Source organism: Triplophysa dalaica, chromosome 11, assembly GCF_015846415.1.
Source record: "Triplophysa dalaica isolate WHDGS20190420 chromosome 11, ASM1584641v1, whole genome shotgun sequence".
NCBI classification, from domain to species: domain Eukaryota; kingdom Metazoa; phylum Chordata; class Actinopteri; order Cypriniformes; family Nemacheilidae; genus Triplophysa; species Triplophysa dalaica.
In genome coordinates, this window is record NC_079552.1 from 13024138 (window position 1) to 13044196 (window position 20059).

The 20059-nt window shown below is 37.4% G+C and overlaps 1 protein-coding gene across 3 annotated transcripts in view; it reads right to left on the reverse strand.

The window, feature by feature from the left end:
• Positions 1 to 20059, reverse strand: part of atrnl1a (attractin-like 1a) — a 201415-nt gene that overhangs the window by 133001 nt on the left and 48355 nt on the right. For all 3 annotated transcript variants that reach the window (XM_056760413.1, XM_056760415.1, XM_056760414.1), the window contains 10 exons: positions 16226 to 16310; positions 15706 to 15917; positions 13564 to 13682; positions 13337 to 13453; positions 13095 to 13227; positions 12392 to 12579; positions 9694 to 9907; positions 8413 to 8601; positions 1939 to 2157; positions 1720 to 1857 (listed from right to left, as the gene is read on the reverse strand). In XM_056760413.1, coding sequence (XP_056616391.1) covers positions 1720 to 1857; positions 1939 to 2157; positions 8413 to 8601; positions 9694 to 9907; positions 12392 to 12579; positions 13095 to 13227; positions 13337 to 13453; positions 13564 to 13682; positions 15706 to 15917; positions 16226 to 16310 — 1614 coding nt within the window. The remainder of the gene's footprint in view (positions 1 to 1719; positions 1858 to 1938; positions 2158 to 8412; positions 8602 to 9693; positions 9908 to 12391; positions 12580 to 13094; positions 13228 to 13336; positions 13454 to 13563; positions 13683 to 15705; positions 15918 to 16225; positions 16311 to 20059) is intronic.

Genomic DNA, 20059 nt, shown 5'->3' on the forward strand with positions numbered 1-20059 from the left:
GCAGCAAAAGAAAGAGAGTTGGTGTGGGAGAAAAGTGCTTCACTTGTTAATGCGCCAGTTTATATGTCAATCACTTTTATATTTATTTTGTTGAAACTGTGAAAATGCGAATTATATTTAACTCTCTCGCTCTCATGTAGGTGCTATCCTTTTGCAATAAAAAGATCTTGGCAGCAGCTGAATATGAAATATACGACGGCGTCGTAAAAAAAAAAAAAAAACATTTCGAGAATAAAGTCGAAATGTTACGAGAATAAACTCGTAATATTTTGAGAAAAATAACAGAATTTCTAGAAACAATGGATGTGGAGGATTTGGTTAAATCCTACTTTAGATTATGATTTAGCAATAAGGAAATTCTTTCTCTGTTGGTGCATCATCACGGAGTTATAATTAGTAAAATGACACTGCAGCGGTTATGTAGGAAACTGAATTTATTCAGAAGAAAAAATCTGACATGAACTACGAATTAACTCACTGATTCAGATGACGTGCTCAAACATAACTTCAACTCTTAAACTACAACCTTCACGAAAATAAAATACGTATTACGACGAGTTTATTCTCGTAACATTTCGACTTTAATCTCGTAACATTTCGACTTTCATATAAAATTAATTTGACTTTTTTACATCATTTATTCAGGAAAGTTTAAAGAAATAAAATGGTCTTGCTAGTAAGATGCCTGATTGGGAAATGTTAAATATACTTCTTAAACTGGCCATAAAAGTTAAGATAAAACGTCCAAACAGGGCCTCACAATTCTCTCCCGACATAAATATAATTCTCTGCGAATTAATGCAGCTTCTCTTCTATGGGTTCCTAAATAAACGAACATGCTATTTTAAGTTCTGTGTGACTAAATAGAGCGCGATTAGGAACACGAATCAATAAACAAATGACGTATGCAATTTCAACACCGCTCGCGCTTCGAAAAGGGGGAGGAGATTGTAACAAACCCTAGGTTTGCGGAATAAAAGCTGCTCCCGACCAGGTTAGGTTCACGGAGTAGGTTACTCTGGTTACTCACTCGGAGTATAAGATACCTCGATTTCTGAAATGGGCTTGACTTACTCCGTGGTCGCGGGTTTGACATACCTCGCGTTCTGAAACCAAAAACCCTGAGTATTCCGTTTTCTGGGGTTGACTTACTCTGAGTTTGCACTTACCCTGCTTTCTGAAACGGGCCCCTGCTGCTACAAGATCTGCAGATTCTGTAGCCATCTTTAAGAAACGCCTGAAAACACATCTCTTCCGCCAACATCTGACTGATCTGTTCTGACTCTATTTTCTTCTCTACTCTTTTCTTCTCTACCCATAAAAAAAAAAGTACGAATGAATGATTCTGTATACTGTGCTAGGCTATATGAGACCAGTCTTCTTGTTGATTGCACTTATGCTTTTGTTGTACTTATGCTGTCCCAATTGCTTCCGTTACCTACCCCACTGTAAGTCGCTTTGGATAAAAGCGTCTGCTAAATGACTAAATGTAAATGTAAATGATTAATTGTTTGACAGCCCTAACTAATATGCAATAAAAAGATAATATACATATTATTAATATAAATTAAAGTTGAACTGTTTGTATATATAGCATTTTTGATTTATTTAATTCAAATGTTTATTTTATCATTCAAATGTAAAATAAATGATATTACAGCCAAATGATAGCGTCCAATGAAACCGTCTATATACTTGTACACAAGTCAAGTTCCTCACCTTGGCATTTTCCTCCATTAGTGGCATCTCCATAGTAACCAGATAGACATGTCTGGCATTGCTGCCCAGTTGTGAGATTCTTGCACTGCTCACACACGCTGCCATTAACACATGTACTGTGCCCGTTACACTGACATGCTGAAACATTAAAAAAAAAAGTTCAATGTGTTTATTTTCACACACAACACAATTTATAGTCAGTGTACTTTTAATGCTTACCTGGACAGGTTATATAGGACCAGTCATATCCCCTTTCCCTTGAACACAGACTGGTGTCCAATACCCTGTCTCGGCCCTGTCTGCTCAGGTTTCTCATTGGTCCACGATATGATCCCTCAATACACTGACCCTGACCCGTGTCACTGGGGTCTCCACACCAGCCACAGTCAGGCTGTTGTAGGCATTGAGCACATGTACGATGACCAGAACAGTTCTGAGCTAAAAAAAAAAAAGGATGTTAGAAATCTCTCACAGTTCAACCCGAAGTTTGTTTAAAAATCATGCGTCATCTTTGACAAAAAATGTTGAAACAAACTCCCTCAAAATAGTCATAAATGCAAACACAGGTCGGTTTGTCTTTTTCTGTGTAAACAACCATCTGAAAGGCATAGCACTGAAACGTGGATGAAATGTAGCATTTAAACTGATGTTTTCATAGTTAAGCAAACAATTATTTAGTTGGCATCACAGGAAGACCACAGCAGGTGCAGCTATATTGATCACTGGCATGTAAACAAAAAGTCTATAGTGACAGTCAACTGGAGCCAACAGAAAAAGAGAGTGGGGAGAAAGAGAGAAAGCGAGAATCACGTAAATGTGCATCGCAAAGAGTTCTTCTGCGCATGTTTTAAGGAGTAGCATGACGATTTTAGTGACATGTAGTGGTGAGGATGCAGATTGCAACCAATGGTTCACACCACCACTCCTGCTTCTTTGCCAAAGAAGATAACATATTTACAAACGTGCTCTGTAGAGCAGTCCGTGTAAAAACAGAGAGGAAGATGACCTGCAGTCTATATAGATAGAAATATCTCATTCTAAGGTAATAAAAACGTAATGCTTCATTATGTTAGGTCTAATACACCTCTGAACACATAACTTTGTATATTATATTGCAATTCTGTCCCTTAGATCCTCATAAATATTACACACAGCACCTTTAAATCGGACGCCGCAAATGGCATTTTCACAGTCTGTTAAACTCGCAACACTGCCAGCCCTACACGTGAGACTTTCACAAAGACCTGACCCTCCCCAGAGTATCCACGTCTCTTATTTTGTCTTCATGTGACTTATTGTGCGCCCATTCAAAGTCACTTCACATCAATTCCATTACAATGGCTAAAACGTGCTCCCAGCGCAGCCGGCGCTGCCTGTGTATTGTTGCTTGACCTTTTAATTTCAAAATAAATTGAGTTCTGTGCTATTACATTTAGACTGCAGACGGATGTGTATTCAAACAATGTGCCTGACATTCAGAGCACTGAGCGTTTGAGACACACGATTTACATTCCTGGGCCTACTGGGGGTTTACCACTTTGGGTGGCATTATATTACTTTCTATAACAAAGTCGCTCAAAAAAAAAAACTCGGTAATGACATCCCTCTCTCAAACAGTAGCAAGTGGGAGTGGAAAATATATGCAGGCCAGAGGGGCAGAAGAAATTTATCAATGTGCCCCATGACCAGACCCCATCTAATGGGTCCTTAGACAGTGTGGGGGTCAAAATGTGTCTCGGGGTTAATAGTGAGGGCAGATTCAAAGAGAAGAGTGTCATTAAAAATAGTGCAGAGGAACACTCGGGAACTGCCATCAGAGTCAGTATGATACTAAGAAGTGAAAATAAGAGGAAATTCAGTTTTAAAAAGAACAGATTTTTTTTTAGAAGTGGCACACTGGTATAGTATTCATTCTGTATGGTATACATACGGACATATATAAATCTTTGTATATTCAGGAATCTTGTTTGTAAAGGTAAAAATGAAAACATGAAATGAAATAATGCTTTTGTAGACATTTTTATATAATATATTTGACCTAAATGTCAGACAAAACCGGTTATCTAGATGCACTATATCTTATATGAATTTATCTCTAAAAATACTATACCACCTCCCAAAAAATGAGAATTTGTATATCCAAGTTCCAGGGATTTGCTTGTTCTATAACGTTTTTGATGTAAATTTTCATAACAGATGTGCTAGGTGAACTCTCCCGCTGCATTATTCACAACCACCACAATGATTCATTTAAAGACTTCGTTCATTCGGCACAATCGCTGAGGTGTCTCATAATTACAAACACGCATTTCATTTCGCTGCCTTTCTCACTTTCTCCTCTCGGTTTTGTTTTGGCCAAACGAGGATTATCTTTTAGCTAAAGACACCTACACACTTATTACATATGCAAATCTATACCTAGCATTTTCAACATTTCTAAAGAGCATCACTTCTCTACATTTAACAACTGCACGGCAGGCTCTTTAAACAAATTCAGTACAAAGTTTTACAAACTGACACGTGGACATTATTCAAAATGAAATTCAGAAATAAGCCGTTATCCTAATATAAAAAAGCTGCTTGTGTCACTGGTTCAGATATAATACTTTATGAAAGCTCAGTTTAAATTACACATGCATTATGTGAAGAATCCAGAGGCGATGATAACCTGAATGTCCCGGTGTGTTATTCCAAACTGAAACTACATGCAGGCTCATTATCAGCACTGTAGATTAAACCTAAAATATCAATGTGAACCCTACCGTTCACACTTTAAAATGACTCCTTTTAATACCGTTACAAGATTTACATATTTAAATCTATACTAAAATCTGTTATTGGCATGACTGACCCAAATAGACCACAGACAAATCTTTGCTTGGATTTATCCCTCAACAGGCGGCCTTGTCACGTAGACTAAAGTCAGGATTTGTAGGTATGAAATGTGAAAGAAAAGGCTGATTTTTAAAAGTCTTTGGTCTAATTGCATTGGGTGAATGTGAACTTCTGAGAAAATTGTTTGATCAGTATGGATTTTCAATACTAAACATCACAACTGGAGACAAATTTCCGGCACTCAACATTGTTGACGAAATTTATTGTTGGTTCTGGTGACACATTGTTTGTGATATTTAAGTAACACTTTACAATGAGGTTGTATTTGTTAACATAAGCATGCATTAACTAAAATGAAATAACAATGAGCAATATAACAGCATGTAATAATCTGTGTTAATGGCAATAAAACTATTCTTGTTAGTTCATTCATGGTGCATTAAAGTGATAGTTCACCCAAGAAATGAAATCATTTAGTCACCCTCAAGTTGTTCCAAAACTGTATAAATGTTGTTGTTCTGTTTAACACAAAGAAAGAAAATTGAAAGAATGTTTGTAACCAAACAGTTCTGAGGCACTATTGAAACTACTATGCTAGTCAATGGTGACCCAGAAATGATTATTTTCCCACATTCTTAAAAATATCTTCTTTGTTTTCAACAGAACAAATACTTTTTTTAGTTTTGGAACAATTTGAGGGTGAGTAAATGATGACAGAATGTTTATGTTTGGGTGAACTATCCCTTTAACGAATGGTAACAGCTGCAACGTTTGATTTGACACTGTATTAAATGCATTCAATTTTACATGAAGATTAATAAATCTTTTTCAATAATAGTTCATTGTTAGGTCATTGCTTTGGATAAAAGCATCTGCTAAAGAAATGAATATAAACACATTTAAGTGTTTTAAAGCAAAACTCTTCATAATGACATTAACAGATTGTGTTTTGAGATCTGAATAGAAAAGATTACACCATTCTGAGAAGTAAGATGTTCACTCAGCACAGGGTTTCATTATTCGCCTCAAGAATATTCATTTGTCAGAGTGTCTGAAGACTGAATAAATGAAGAGTCTAAACTGCTAACTACACTCAACAATAACATCAAACCCATTTTGTGGTGTGACACTACGACAGCGGTCACTGCTGACACTCAACATATTGACACACAATTACAAAAGTACTTGCTTTTCATCTAAACTTCTGGTTGTAAAATGCTACATTTTCCAGGCATACTGAGCCATTGAATTGTCTCATTTCCATTTTGTTTAAATGTGTATTATCAAACGGTCTGTTTCTTTATTCATATCTAGCGCTATTTTAAACAGAGAAATAAATGTTTAATATATATATTACATAAGCACTTTGTATAATGAAACTATTACAACAGATTTATCCACAAAGCATTTCCCAGCAAAAGAATCCTCTAGCAAAATATTTTGCTTTGTCCATGAGCTGGTCAGACTCCACCGAGAAGCAGGACTCTTCCAGCAATCGGCATCCATCAGAGAGCTGACCTTAATGATGTATATAGTTTGACAGATCGTCTCTATGAAACACGGCCATCAGCATCCACCTTAACAATGCACTTGAGGCTTTCAGTCTCTGCAGTCCAGATAAAATCAATGGCTAGCAAAGAAAGAACTGTAATATCTGTGAAACTCTATAATGACAACTGGAGAAGGAGATTCTGGTCTGAGGGTTTTAAGGCCGTGACTTTCAGCTTCTGGAGACTGAGCAGACGGGCAATTCTGCCTGTCAGGTTTCTGTTGTAGTGTTTTCTTCTGGAGAAATATGTTGGTTACTAAGCATTAGCCCTCTCAGTTGGACCACATATCTATTTTTCATCCTCGTCCCTGACGCAGGCAGCACTACTCATTTACACTGCATTAAAATGCCAGCTCCAGCGCATCTTACCACATTGTAAAAGAATGATTCTGTTTCTCCACAAACTTGCTGATGACTTTTTAAGGTAGGCCAGCGTCAGCTACTCCTAAGGCTGTTCTGAGACGATTACCATCAGTCATTTGAGAAATTCTGGCATGAGTTTTTGTTTTGGACCAGAATGATATCTCTCGTGTGTAGAGGAATATGTTCTGCAAATCTACTTATAAGGAACTAGAAGGGCTATTAAATGATAAGTTGGCTGAGTATATATAAGGCTACTCTTGGATTTAGAAGGTATGGCCACAGAATTCAAAGTTTGTTCACTGATTTCTAAATAATACTTCACAAAAATAACAAGTGTTAACTGAAATCAACCCAAACTGATTAGCTGGCTTTTACACCACACCCTGGAGTAAGGAAACACTTTTTATTTAGTTTAACTAATTTATGATAAAAATAATCATTCATTCACCCTTATTTCATAAACCTCATGCAAAATGTCCACCATATCCTCTTTATCACCAGCACACTCAAAACATATATTTCACTAACTATCTGTATATATTTTCTCTGGGGTGTAACCAGACACTTGTCCCTCGAGAACAAGACAAGATGAGATTTGTAGACTTTTTTAAAGAAATCAAATGTTTTGTCACAAACTCAACTGACAGGCAGTAATTACAGTAAAATGATGCTTTGATTTCTTAACAGGCTCAGCTTTAAATAAAGAGCTATGGTTGTTTTCTGTATATGCTTTCGCATAGTTCTCGTTTTAGCAGAGGTGGCGATCATATCACTCTGTCAATCCTCCTTCCTCCACTGACTGAACGCTCATAGCTTTCAGAGAAACAGTTAAAACTACCAAAACACATCATGTTTTATGCTAACATTGCACATATGTAAGAGACAGACAATCTATTTTTGAAGAGGTTTGCCACGAATGTTTTTAAAATCACTTAAAGTGATCTTGCAATTGCTATACTCTACTTGTGGTACAGTCCGCTGTTGTTCAGCAGAGCTGCTGGTTATCTGAGGAGCTGCGGACGCGAAAGACACGTGAATGTTGAATACGACCGTCTAGCGCGTTTTCATAGAGAAACGGTGGTTTGAGGTTAAATATAGAGAGCATATAGAGAGCATAAATATGAGTTAAATGGTTGCAGTTTGGAGCTCAGCACTCAAATCATTCTAATTGCGTGAGGATATTATGTTCTCGCGAGACCAGTCAGATCTCGACACATTGTGACACCCCTGAATTTAATTGTTGTTGTAATTGTGAATAGAATCATTTATTTCTATCCTAAATGTGTTTTACTTTGTTTATCTTATTTTTTTATTGTTATGTATTTGCTGTATATTAACTGAATAAAATGTCCATCTGTGTCAATACACTGGCAGTTAATAGGGGTCAATGTTGTTTGATTTCCAATATTCTTCAAAATATCTTCTTTTGTGTACTGCAGAAGAAAAGTCACACATGTTTAAAACTACGTGAGATAAGGTAAATGATGCAGAAAAATAATTTTTTTTTGGTGAACGAAAAAGGTATCATGTTAATTTTATTTAGCAGTTTGTTTTCAGATATGTCCAATTTTAGATGTTTTCTGCACAAAGGTCAGACATTATGCTGTAGGTAAAAATTCAGACTACGATCAGAATGACTTTTCCTCTGTGCAAGAACGCATTCTCTGGTATGAGGTGGGACAGACGTCAATAGTTTATGGATTTTCCAATGGAGGCCAGTCAGAGTATGACAGGAGTTTATAGTAAGCTTGATATCTGCCCGTGTTTCAGACTGAGGGCTCACAGCGTCTGCTTTTACAAAACTCAATCTCCCTAAGGCTCACAACAGAATGGAGAAACAGAAAAGGGAAAATAAGAAGGTGGGGAGTAAAAGAATTAGATGTGGTGGATGTGTGTGCTCTGCCAGTATATTAATGTGTGTGTGCCCTTGAAAAATGTTCACTCACAGCCACAGTCTCCGGTCTGCCACTCCAGACACTGGCCGTAGGGGAAGGAGATGACGTAAGCATTTGAATCCACACAGCGCCTGTTGCTGCTGCACCACATGCACTCCATGGCCTGGCTGGTGCAGTTGGCACAGGTGGTCCGCAGGGCACAGGGCATCTTACAGGGGCGCACGCTGAAGTTTGGGCTCACTGGAGTATTTTGAGGCAGTTGAAACAAATAACATGTTGTGAAATTACACAGAAATATCAAAGAAAAATCTATAACAATAGAGTCAAGTCTGACACTGTCATTTGGTTTGTGTTTTTGGTTCATGGTTACAAACAAGGGGCGGAACTAGACAGAAACAACAGGAATGACAAGTAACACTAAAACAAGGGAAACACAGACAGGACTATTCCAGACACTCATATATATTATATAATTTCTATATATGGTATAGTTTAGTGTTATCTTTTATGTTGTTCATCTTTCTCTATATTCATTATTTTATTCATCTGAACTTAATGGTTCATTCCTTTAAAATGTTAAATGCTCTCTGATGTATAATGTTCTCTGTTTTTATTATTTCTCTATTTATTTTATATGTGTGTTGTCTCCTGTAGAGAAAGAGAAACTGTTCAAATGAGCACAAGCAGCTGAATAATGTACATCAAAACAAACAGAACAAACACAGAGATGAGGGGCGGAGGGTTTCGCATTCATTCATTATGCTCTTTGGATATGTCTGGGAGGAGTGGCTAGCTTGGATTCAAGTCCTCATTTTACTTCCTCCGAGTCTCTATTCCAGGGTGTTTCAAACGGGTCCAATAAATATAATGCAGCCAAGGCAACAGAGGTGGTGTGAGCCCACTGCTCATGTTTAAAAAACAACAGAAGTCAAAGAAAAGCAAGGTTGTCTGTTAGAATGCCTGCCAAAAATTTAAATCACTTTTGGAGAATTCTTGTTTAGAGCCTTTCTTTCACAAAACTCTTTGGACTGAAGTCATCAGTCATGTGTTTATGTGAAAACTATACAGATACGTTAAAGAAAAGTAACATAAAATTAACCGGGATTATGGGATTCAATGTGTGATGCAAACAAACTCATTGACAGACCCAGACAGAATCTGCTGACTGAATCACACAGTTTTCAGTAAAATATATGTCTAAACAGAAGTACAAGTTTTCTGCGAACCCAGATTCTATGCGACCTATAGAGAACACAGACCAGGTGTTGAATCACCTCCAAGTTAATGTCAGAATACAAAGGTGTGAAAAAACCTAACAATAATTGTACTCACCAAGTGGTTTCTCACAGATCAGCCCCTCGGTGTTGGCAGTGCAGGGTTTGGCTTTCAGACCGGCTACCTCAGCTCTTTCCAGGTATGCACAGAATCCGGAGTCACTTGGCTCCCCCGGTAACCACTGCAGTGTGCTGGCAGTAAAGGGAGATGTGTCCTCCCACCCCCAGTATGAAACATTGATTTTCCTGAGACCCACCCATGGAGTTAGCCTCTGCATGAGAGAGTAAAATCTTTCAACGGTGCATTCACGTGCTAGGTTTGTAAAGGTGACCGAAACACAAATCTGACATAAAGCTTGTGTAAATGTATTCAAGTTGCTTTTGACTGCAGGTGTGATAAGCTGTTATCACCTCATGTCCATAAATAATCTGATAATGGACATTAGCGTAAAGATCAAGACAGCGCACAAACTATAAACATGACATGTCTGTGAATTTAGACGAGAGGCGTTCATCTAAATAAAGCTCTGTTTGACCTCGATTTGAACTTGATTTGCCACATTATGAACTTCTAGCCAGACATGTATCTAGAGCACCTTGACGTGTTGATGGCTAATAAACCCATATTCTGTGTATGGGAAACACTACAGGATTAAAAACACACTTCCATTCTTATTTTTCTTCTTTACAGGCTTTATTAACAAAGAGCCAAAAGGCCAACGCACAATTCAATTATTAATTCAATGCGAAACAAACATCATCTGAAAAAGCACAATTCCTTTAGATTCCCGATTCAAATGAACAACTTTCCCGTCGGAAAGGGTTTTGTGTGCTTTGATTAACAGCTTTAAAAAGGTTTCAGATCTGTTGTAAGTTTAACACATAAAGTGAGTTGTGCTGTCTGAGTGAATGACAGCTCAGAGACAAAGTAGAGGCGCGGAAAAAATTACGCATGTGAATCTTTTTCACATCAAAGGTGGGGGCTTTATAAAACTGTGTTAATCTTCAAAGGACAAAAGCCGCTTACGCACTAAGGCCCCTGGATTAAAAAGAGAGTCATTCCTTTCCTTTTAATTAACACGGCAAATATTTACAGACCTGTACTGGGGAACGCTGCAGAGTTTGGGTGGAAAGTTTTTTTTAGCAAAGAAACGAGTGAACGTTCATTCTGGTGAAGTTTAAGCTTTTCTGACATTAATAAATAAAAATACACAGAGAAAAATCTGGCACTGTGTTTGGACTAAATTGCTAAGTAATGCTTATGTTGTGCAAAAATAGATCTGTTACATTTAGACATTTGAGGCCGGTTAAAGAGTCTTGACAGTAAAATTCAGAGCAGTGCAAGATAAGGTTGCTGTTCTTCTGAAACCTTGCATCTCCATATTTCGTTTATTTTTTGCAAAAAAATATTATTATTAATCAAACGTTAAGTTTGTCACTGGGTTTTGCAAATATCTATCCTATAAAATTATTACAAAGTGCTTTTCGGCTTTAACAGCACACTATTTTACCATCTAAAAAGGTCAGTGTTTTCCCATTTCCTGAAAAATGCAATTTTAACATATAATGTTTCTGAAAGACAGTGACAATATTAACCTTTTGCTTGAATTACACCTAAGTTTCTAAAGACAAAAATCTGTCTCAGTCAGCCATCGAGAGTTTAAAAACAGCCGATGATCAGGGGGCTGATATATTATGTCAATCAAAAACGGACAGAACAATGCAATGAATTTGTGCTTTGTATTTAGAAGATGTGAGGATACATCAGCGGTTTGATGTTCAATATTAATCATGATATGAATTAATAACATTCAGAAACTTAAGAAATATTAGGCTAACTGAATCTTCGGAATCGATATCGGCAGATATCACTGTGAATATAGATATCAGTGGAGATATTTAGTATCAGTGCATATCTAGTAGACGTCGACCGATTCATTGTTTTTGCGATTAATCGGCACCGATAACTATATTTTCCCCACCGATAGTTTTTCATGGTTGCATTTGATCCAGACTCAGCAGGGAAAGCTCTACTGTGATGCGCAGCTAAAAAGTGCAGAGTATAGAGTAAAACAGCGACCCCTAGAGGCGGAAGTAAAACTAATATTGACAGCCTGTTTGGTTTGGCGCTAACATTAGTAGCCTATTCGCTTAAGAAGTTATAACAATGTGACAAAAATACACGCAAAACTGTTTAAGTATTTTTATTGTAACCATGGATAGGCATTTGTCAGTATAGTGATGTGTGTGTGTGTGTGTGTAAATGTTAATGTAAATGATATTCGTTTTAATGTAAACAAACATGTATGTGAACGCGACAATATATATTGTAAATATTACAATGGATCCGTCATTCTTATATGCTAATTTGGTGCCTAGAATGTGTTTGACTACCTACTTATAATTTTGTTTAAATCATAGAGTGGAGTTTAATATTTATTAATATAGTTAATATTTATGTATTATTTCAAAGTACAACACAGTTTAATGGTTCAAGTGTTCAGTGATTATTATTGTTATACACTTCATTGCTATTTTACTGTTACTTTTTATTTAAAATAAATAAACTACTGCAATTTATCATTATCGGTAGGTACTGACCACACCTAAGTTATCGTTATCGGGAAAATCCAATATCGGTCGACCTATAATCTCTAGTTCAAACACTTATTCACAATATGCAACACATCAACATATTAAGTCCTTTTGGCAAATGTCGGCTGTGCATTATTAAATACAATTTCACATTGACTCACCCGTCCCTGGAGCTGATACTTCTGCAGCTCTTCCAGTATAAAGTCCACCTGCATGCTAGAGGTTAATGAGGCGATGTTGCCCTCAAGGTTCTTACAGTTGTGCTGAGCATTATCATAACTGTCCTTGCTGGAATTCAGTCTGAGACACGCATCTCCAATCTGATTCCAACCATCCCCGCACAAGTGTGCTGTAAACAGGCAGAGAAATTTGGGTTCTGTCCAAACAGGCCTCGATCACACATGAGTTCAAAGGCCACGTTATTCACATTGTACAATTTCCTTCACATCCACCGATACAGTTGCAGTCAATTTGGAAGCCCCAAAGCAGTGAAAATAATGTAAAAATAAAAATCGCTCTTCTCAATTCACACACATTACACATTATTTGACTCTAAGATAAAAGCTCCCATATGATGTAGAGAAACAACAGAACACTAAAACATCAAAGAATGAAAGAGAGGGAAAGAATAATAAACATTGGGTCACTCTGTTTGGCCATAATTGGATAAACAGCTCAGCACAGTTGAATAATTATTGCTCTTCTATTCGGCCTTCTGGTCAACTCATATGTGATGTACTATCCAGCTGCACAGCCTGAATATTCCTGTCTTTTCTGTAGTTTATAAAGTTTTAAGATTTAAGAATAACTGTTTCGCTTTTCCAACAGTATTTTACTTTTATGTCTTTTCATCCTTCAGCTCACCAGGGAGGGCGTGGCATTCTTGTTGCTGTGGTTCCCACTGGCAGTTGATGTAAAGGGAGCAGCTCCTGCAGTTCAGCAGCTTGCTGCAAACTTCTTCAGTCCGAACACTACATTTGGTAAAGTTCTTCACAGACTGAAAAACAAGACACAGTTAATACATTCATATATTTTGACCTGCTTGAAATGTCAATGATAACAGCTGGAAGAGCTTTTCCAAGCAATGTTAAGCCGTTACTGTGTACCTGGCCGTTTTTGCGTATACCAGGCCTCCAGATGGAAAGCTGGTGCTCAGAAAGCATGGCAGGAGGAGGGTTGAGATAAAGAGGACCTCGAGGGTGACGGGCGAGCTCAACTGTGAGCTGAACACAGACAAAACAAATGCTACATATGCAAATGTTTATAACTACAAAGACTGAAATAGTTTGTTAAATAAACTAAGCAATCTTAGAAACAGAATGTTTGGACTTACCACAGAACAGTTGTTTAAAGAAGAGATGCATTTCTTATCCTCACACCATTGGCAGTCATTGGTGTTGGCCGTACAGGACATACAGTCAGAATACTGGTTACACTGCTTACCCACTGGAGCTACGATGACACAACAGTCATCAATGACAAATCAACTGATTAACAAAAATTAGAGGTGACATGAGTTTAGAGGTCTCAGGGTGAGTGGGTGTGTTATATGACAGTTGAACTACAATGGTGTTCATGGAAGCGAAAAAATAAAAACCAAAGACCAAGGATAGAGAAAAAACCTTTGTTCAGAGTGTGAATTGGTTTAATCCAGACAAAAATAACCTTAATACACATAAATACTGTGTTATGTCTTCTTGTCTGTTTGAGGGGAGATATTTTGTACTTGTTGGTTTGTTTTCATCATTATTTCTGGGAAAGAGAGGTCACACAGGAACTGCTTTTTGTCTGGAGGAGAATCCAAGAATAAACCAAAAAAGAGCAAAAAGGCACATAAAGGATGGGAGAAGGAGAACATAAATAACAGACTCTTCAACCTCTTGATATCTCATTACGAACTCATTTTAAGTTTTGATGGACTCAACTGAACCCAATGGGGTTTAGAATCGCCAATTTGTGATGTCTTATGAACAGTAGTATGATATCTGAAATCTTAAATGGTCCAGTGTATTTATCAACATCCAGCGGTGAGGTTAGGAATTCCAGCCAATGGCTCACTCCACCCCTTGCGCCTCCTTTCAAAGGACTACAGTGGCAGGCCAAAGATGTCATTGCGTTTGAACTACATATGAACGTATTTACGAAACGCACTCCGTAGAGCAGTTTGTCCGTTAAGGGCTCATGTAGAAACAACATGGTGAATTCCATGTTAGGGGACTTGCGGTGTATTTAGATAGAAATAGCTCATTCTGAGGTAAGAACATAAAGCTTCATTATGTAAGGTCTTTATACACCTCTGAAGACATAGTTATGTATATTATATTGCATTTGTGTCAATAGATCCTCCAAAAATGAACACATTGGACATTTAAGAAAGATTTATTTTCTGTATGTGAGATATGAATAATATACAATGTATTGATATGTTGGCCTTTTTGAATTAATTACATCATGTCAATACAGTACAGAATAAGTCTAGATAACCACACTATGCACTATAATAAATTGCAAGATTAAAATAAACACAATGCAGGATAATTCATCATGAACGTGTGTGATTCCATTACTTAATTAAAGTAGAATCCACCTTTGATACCTCTCCAGACTCCACACAGTAATTGCAGTAATCCTCTCAGGTCCAGTTTTGCCCACAGACAAAAACATCTGTATCCACAATCGCTGGAGTTGGCTTCATCATAATCATAATTACATCGCCATGAGATTATTATGCGCTGGATGACCTTTTCTTAACTCAATTATCAACAGACATTACCAAAGTCAGGAAGGATTTAGCCAATGGAAAACTGGCAATTCGCCATTACGGTGAGGCTCAGCATACCCACCCTAAATGTATCAAGTGTAAACAGGATTAGAGGTGGATTAACAATAATCTCTTGACAGAAGATTAATGGGAAAGTAAAATACTCTCCAGGTGTATGTTTGACACATAGAGCAAACAAAGCAACACGATTCAATAAACCGCCCGGTGATCTTGACTGCACTGGGATGGCCTTTTAGGAGAATAAACCGGGTGTAAGGAAATCCCAGTACAACATGATATCTAGAAAGTGTAAACATTTCAAAATGATATTCAGCCACTTCATCTTTCTTATTACAGGACTCTCAGGAATACTTGATTCCGACTGATTAATCACAGCAGTATGTTATTATCAAAGTTAGTGTCGGCTCTCTTGTTCTGATACCTCACCATCACTTGCATTAAATGCATTTTACCAACCAAAAATGTGAGTGCATTTCAGCAAGAATTTACATGGATTCTTTTTTCGAAGGCACTGAATAGATAAACAAATGTTGTAAAGTAATAATGGAGAGGGTGAATTTATTGTTTTATAGACGTGAAGGTGAAAGAAAATGAAGTAAATGTAGAATCCAGACTGGAGTGGAAGCAGAGTGAACATTTTATCCACAGTGCCAAGGTTTTGAAATCTATGATTTGTAAATAACAGATACTTACTGCTCCGTTCAGGGCAGAAAGAGGCCGGCACGCTGCCATCTGAATGGCTGGAATCCCAGGAAACACAACGTTCATTGACCCAAACACAGCGAATGCCAGGACCGGCACTCTGACAAAGAGCCACGTCCAGTAAGGCCTCACAGCTGCCAGCCTTATAGACCAGCACATCATTCAGAATCACACCAGAGAAACCACCAAACACATACATCGAACTGAGGGAAAACAAAACACAGACATCTTATTTTAGCATTTTGTATTAAACAAAAAATGTCTTAAAGAAATAAAAAAAAACTGCACATGTCAGAATGAAAAGAGTGTATACTGATATGCATAATGTTTTAAGTTACATACGATATCATACACTTGTGCATTTGAAAACATAGATTGATGCTTTTACCCAAAGTGATGCGACACACGCAGGCTGTTCATTTTATACATATTTGCATTCCATGAGTATATATATGATACAGTATATGATATTATTTTCTAGGAATGGAATGAGAGCACATCAGGGACTTACCCATTACTGACAACTGCTGTGTGTCCAAAACGGTTCACATCACGATGAAGATTTGGCTTCGGCATGACTTTCCATTCATCACATGCTGCAAAAGATACACAAACAGACACACACCTATAAACATATAAATATTGATGATGTTGTGACATAAAAAAAGCTGTTTTTTCCCCACTCAATTCATGATTTGATGTTTTAATCTAAGAATGAATTTTATCCCTCAGGAGTGACAGCCACAGCAGTGGTCTATATACCCCCCTCCATGTAAACCAAACCTTTACACTGACAAAATCATCCGTGGGTGTTGAGCTTTATGTGTTTATCCATGTTACATGAGCTCTCTGGGATGTTCCACTCGGGTCCCTGATCGGACACGCTCCCAGTTTGTTGCACGCTCTTTAATTCACTTATTATCTGCACTCATGGTCAGTTTATCAGCAGCGAGAGTAAATCTCAAGACTCTTTATGCTCTACAGGCTTTCCTGCTAAAAGATGCACTATAGCAATAGCCCCTTTCACACAGTAATGCTGGCAAATGATCAAAAACAACCAGAATAACTTTTCCAGTAAATACACAAAAGCTATGTTCTGTTTTTTAAACAGTGAGATGCCATATACAAATCAGTACGAAAATACCAGGAAACTTCCTCTGAACGACTACAGGGGGTGAGATCAGGTTTCCAAACATTAGGGATGTAACAATTTTATCGCAATATCAAAATTACCTCAATATTATCATATTCGCAAGACTGTATGAAACGATAGGTCTTCTGGGCCTGACGTAGAGAATATTAGAAAAAATAATAGAGGTTTCCTTTTCAAGGTCCATCTTGTGCAATTATTTTGTTTTATAAAAGGAATTTTATAAGGAGTTAGGAGTTAGAGGATAAAGAAAAGAGGATGCTTATGGCATGTTTGCAAGTCATCATTTGTCATTTTAAATATTGAAATAAATATTGTGCCGTGGACTTAATATCGAGGTATTAGCCCGGTAATACCAAACTCTGCTACTTCGCTTTGCTTCGTAAACAGAGTCTAGAAGGGCTTAATTGACAAGCGTTTTCTTTCTCGTGGACTGGCGCTTGTATGAAGTTCAAAATCATTGGCGTACCCGTAAGCCAATCACATAACGTTTGGTCATGACGTATGTTATGCGCTGTCTCAGCCGCCTCAAACTTCCGCTGTAAATACAGGTATGCGGCGAAAACAAAATCATTGAGCAAAATACCGGGCTGAAAATAGCTGTGAACGACTTTTGCAGATTATGTGAAGTAAATGTACGCATTCACGGTACAAATGGTGCATCTAAACTAATATTTGACAGTGGAGACAAACAAGAAAATATTTGCATTCAACTGTCAAAGTTAGGATTAGTTCTGTTAAACACAGGTCTTAGTAGTGCCGCATCTTCATTCAAAATGTGAACCGAACACTCTTCTTGTTCGGGCTTTAGTTGTGGCAAATGCGGTGGGGCTTAGCGGCGGCGCTTAGCGTCTAAGTCACGGCTCTCAGCCCACCCTCTGTTCACTGGTTGGTCGGCTGGTATGGAGCCGGAGATAAACGGGGAGATGGTTTGCTATATCAGACTGAGTACAGAAGCGAAATGAAATTGAGCGGAAGTACGAAGTCTGACATAGTCAGGCTAACAAGGTTTTACCGTACAGTGAGATTTTGATATTGGTACATCCCAACCAAAAATAGGTAAGTTAGTTTTCTTTTTATTGAGGAAAACCTTTACATCAAAGACAACTGCTCTTGGTTTTAAACTAGTTTAAGCATCATGCAATTTGAGGTTGACATATGTTTGTGACAGAGAATTATGCGTTAAATTCACATAGGCTGCCGTGGAAATGGTCCTGGACCCAATGGCCCATTGTGGTAATTGGTTCTATATAACTCTATAAACTACAACATTTACATAAAGTCATAAACACATGTTTGTCCTCTAAGATGCATTTGCAGGCCCTGTTCACTAGTTATTTTGAGATGGTGTTTGTCCATTATCATTTATCAATGGAACAGTAAAACACGTAACTGGAGTATAAAAACAATAGCACAGACGGAGTAAAGATTCATTAATCTAATTTCCATCTTTGAAAACACATATAGGTGTGTGCACAAGAAAAAACTCAATCTAGAGGCAGATCCAGTCCTTTGACAACTCAATGTGAGCATGTAACGCCTGCGTGTGTTTTACAAGGCTCTTTAGAGAGCCATCTCAGACTTCTCAGCCAACACAGACTGGCACAACATTAATATGTAAATTTGACATTTACTCTTTCCCGAGCAAACAGTGCGCGCAGCTGAGAGAGCGTGCAGGCAGGTTGCAAACAGCCCTCTTGTGCGTACTACTGACTGAGCTGCTGTTTAACTAAAATCACACAAACATACGCATAAAATATCTCAGAACACCGGCCAAATAGCTGCACAAAGAGGATCAGAGTTGGCTAATCTTTGGCTACTGTTATTCTGTACAGTTGTACTACAGCAGAATTTAAAGGACAGGTCTAAAAAAGTGATTAAAACTGCATTGTTTCAGAATGTCAGGTATATTTATTCATTAAAACTACATAAATGGGAATAAAGCTGGCATTTACCCTTATCATGCAGTTACGGCTTGTAAATTGGTGTGAGAGTTGCTGGAGTTGAGTTGGTGTGAAATGCCGGGTTACTTCCATCAAGCTACAATTATTGGATAAGTGGAAAATTGTCATTAAGCAACAAAGACCAGTTTAGAAATAAAACGTCCACGTTGCACATTCCTATCTTATCTTAAATGACATTCACACCAAAAACGATAACAATAACCATAACACTAACTTTATTTCTATCCACAACAACAGAAGAAAATGTTGTTTTTTCTGAGCTGCAGTTTGACTTTTTTGTGTTTGTGTGATTCCTTTTAAATTTAAATGAAATTTGATCGGTTTTATTACTCATCGCCTCAAAAACATCACTCTGAAAGTGAACCAAATAACTATTTCTCACTTTCATAGTCATGGACATTTAAATGTACTAATATTTTACTATGTACATAAACATTTACAAACACATGATGCTGTATACACAAGATCACATGCCAAATTAATTCTGATATAACCACAAAATTGCATGTTGAAAAAAACTTTTTGTCTTGTTCTGTAGTATCTAAACATACATAAATCAAGAAACATTTGTATTCTGAAAGAAAAAAAAAATTACAGCGGAGGTAACACACACAGTTTCTGCCAATTTCATATTAATCTTGAGTACCTATAGAGCAGTATTGCATACTTCGGATCTTCAAAGAGTGTTTAGTTAGATCACATTTATAAAAGATAGATAAAGATGTATGTTTATTTCCGAAAACTTTCAACCTCCAATTATCCCTGCATAACTGTTGATTCACTATAATCATGTATGTGTTTTTTACATTAAGCATGTACGCACCGATTGCCAACAAAACACAGACATATGACTCGGGTTCATTTCATGACCGGATTCTTTAAGCGCTGGGATCGCTCTATCAGTTTCAAACGATCTCCAAATAATAATCACCTTATATAACATTCACCACCGAAATGCAGTGAGCAAACAAACACAGGTGAACTTCTGTAACAAACGTGTGGGCATGCTTTTCCGGGAGGATTGTTCAATAAGGGACTAAGAAAAGTAGTCACATAAGAGAATTTCATGTTCATAAAAAATTTATACGAACCTTGGGGGAGTGTTTTGAGCACCGAAATACTACGTTGACCATGTTAAGCATGAAAAGTCAGCACGTTAAAAATTGTAAAGAAGTCAGAATGCATGAAACACTGTTGAACCCCCCTTTAAGTTAGTTTAAGCATAAAAACA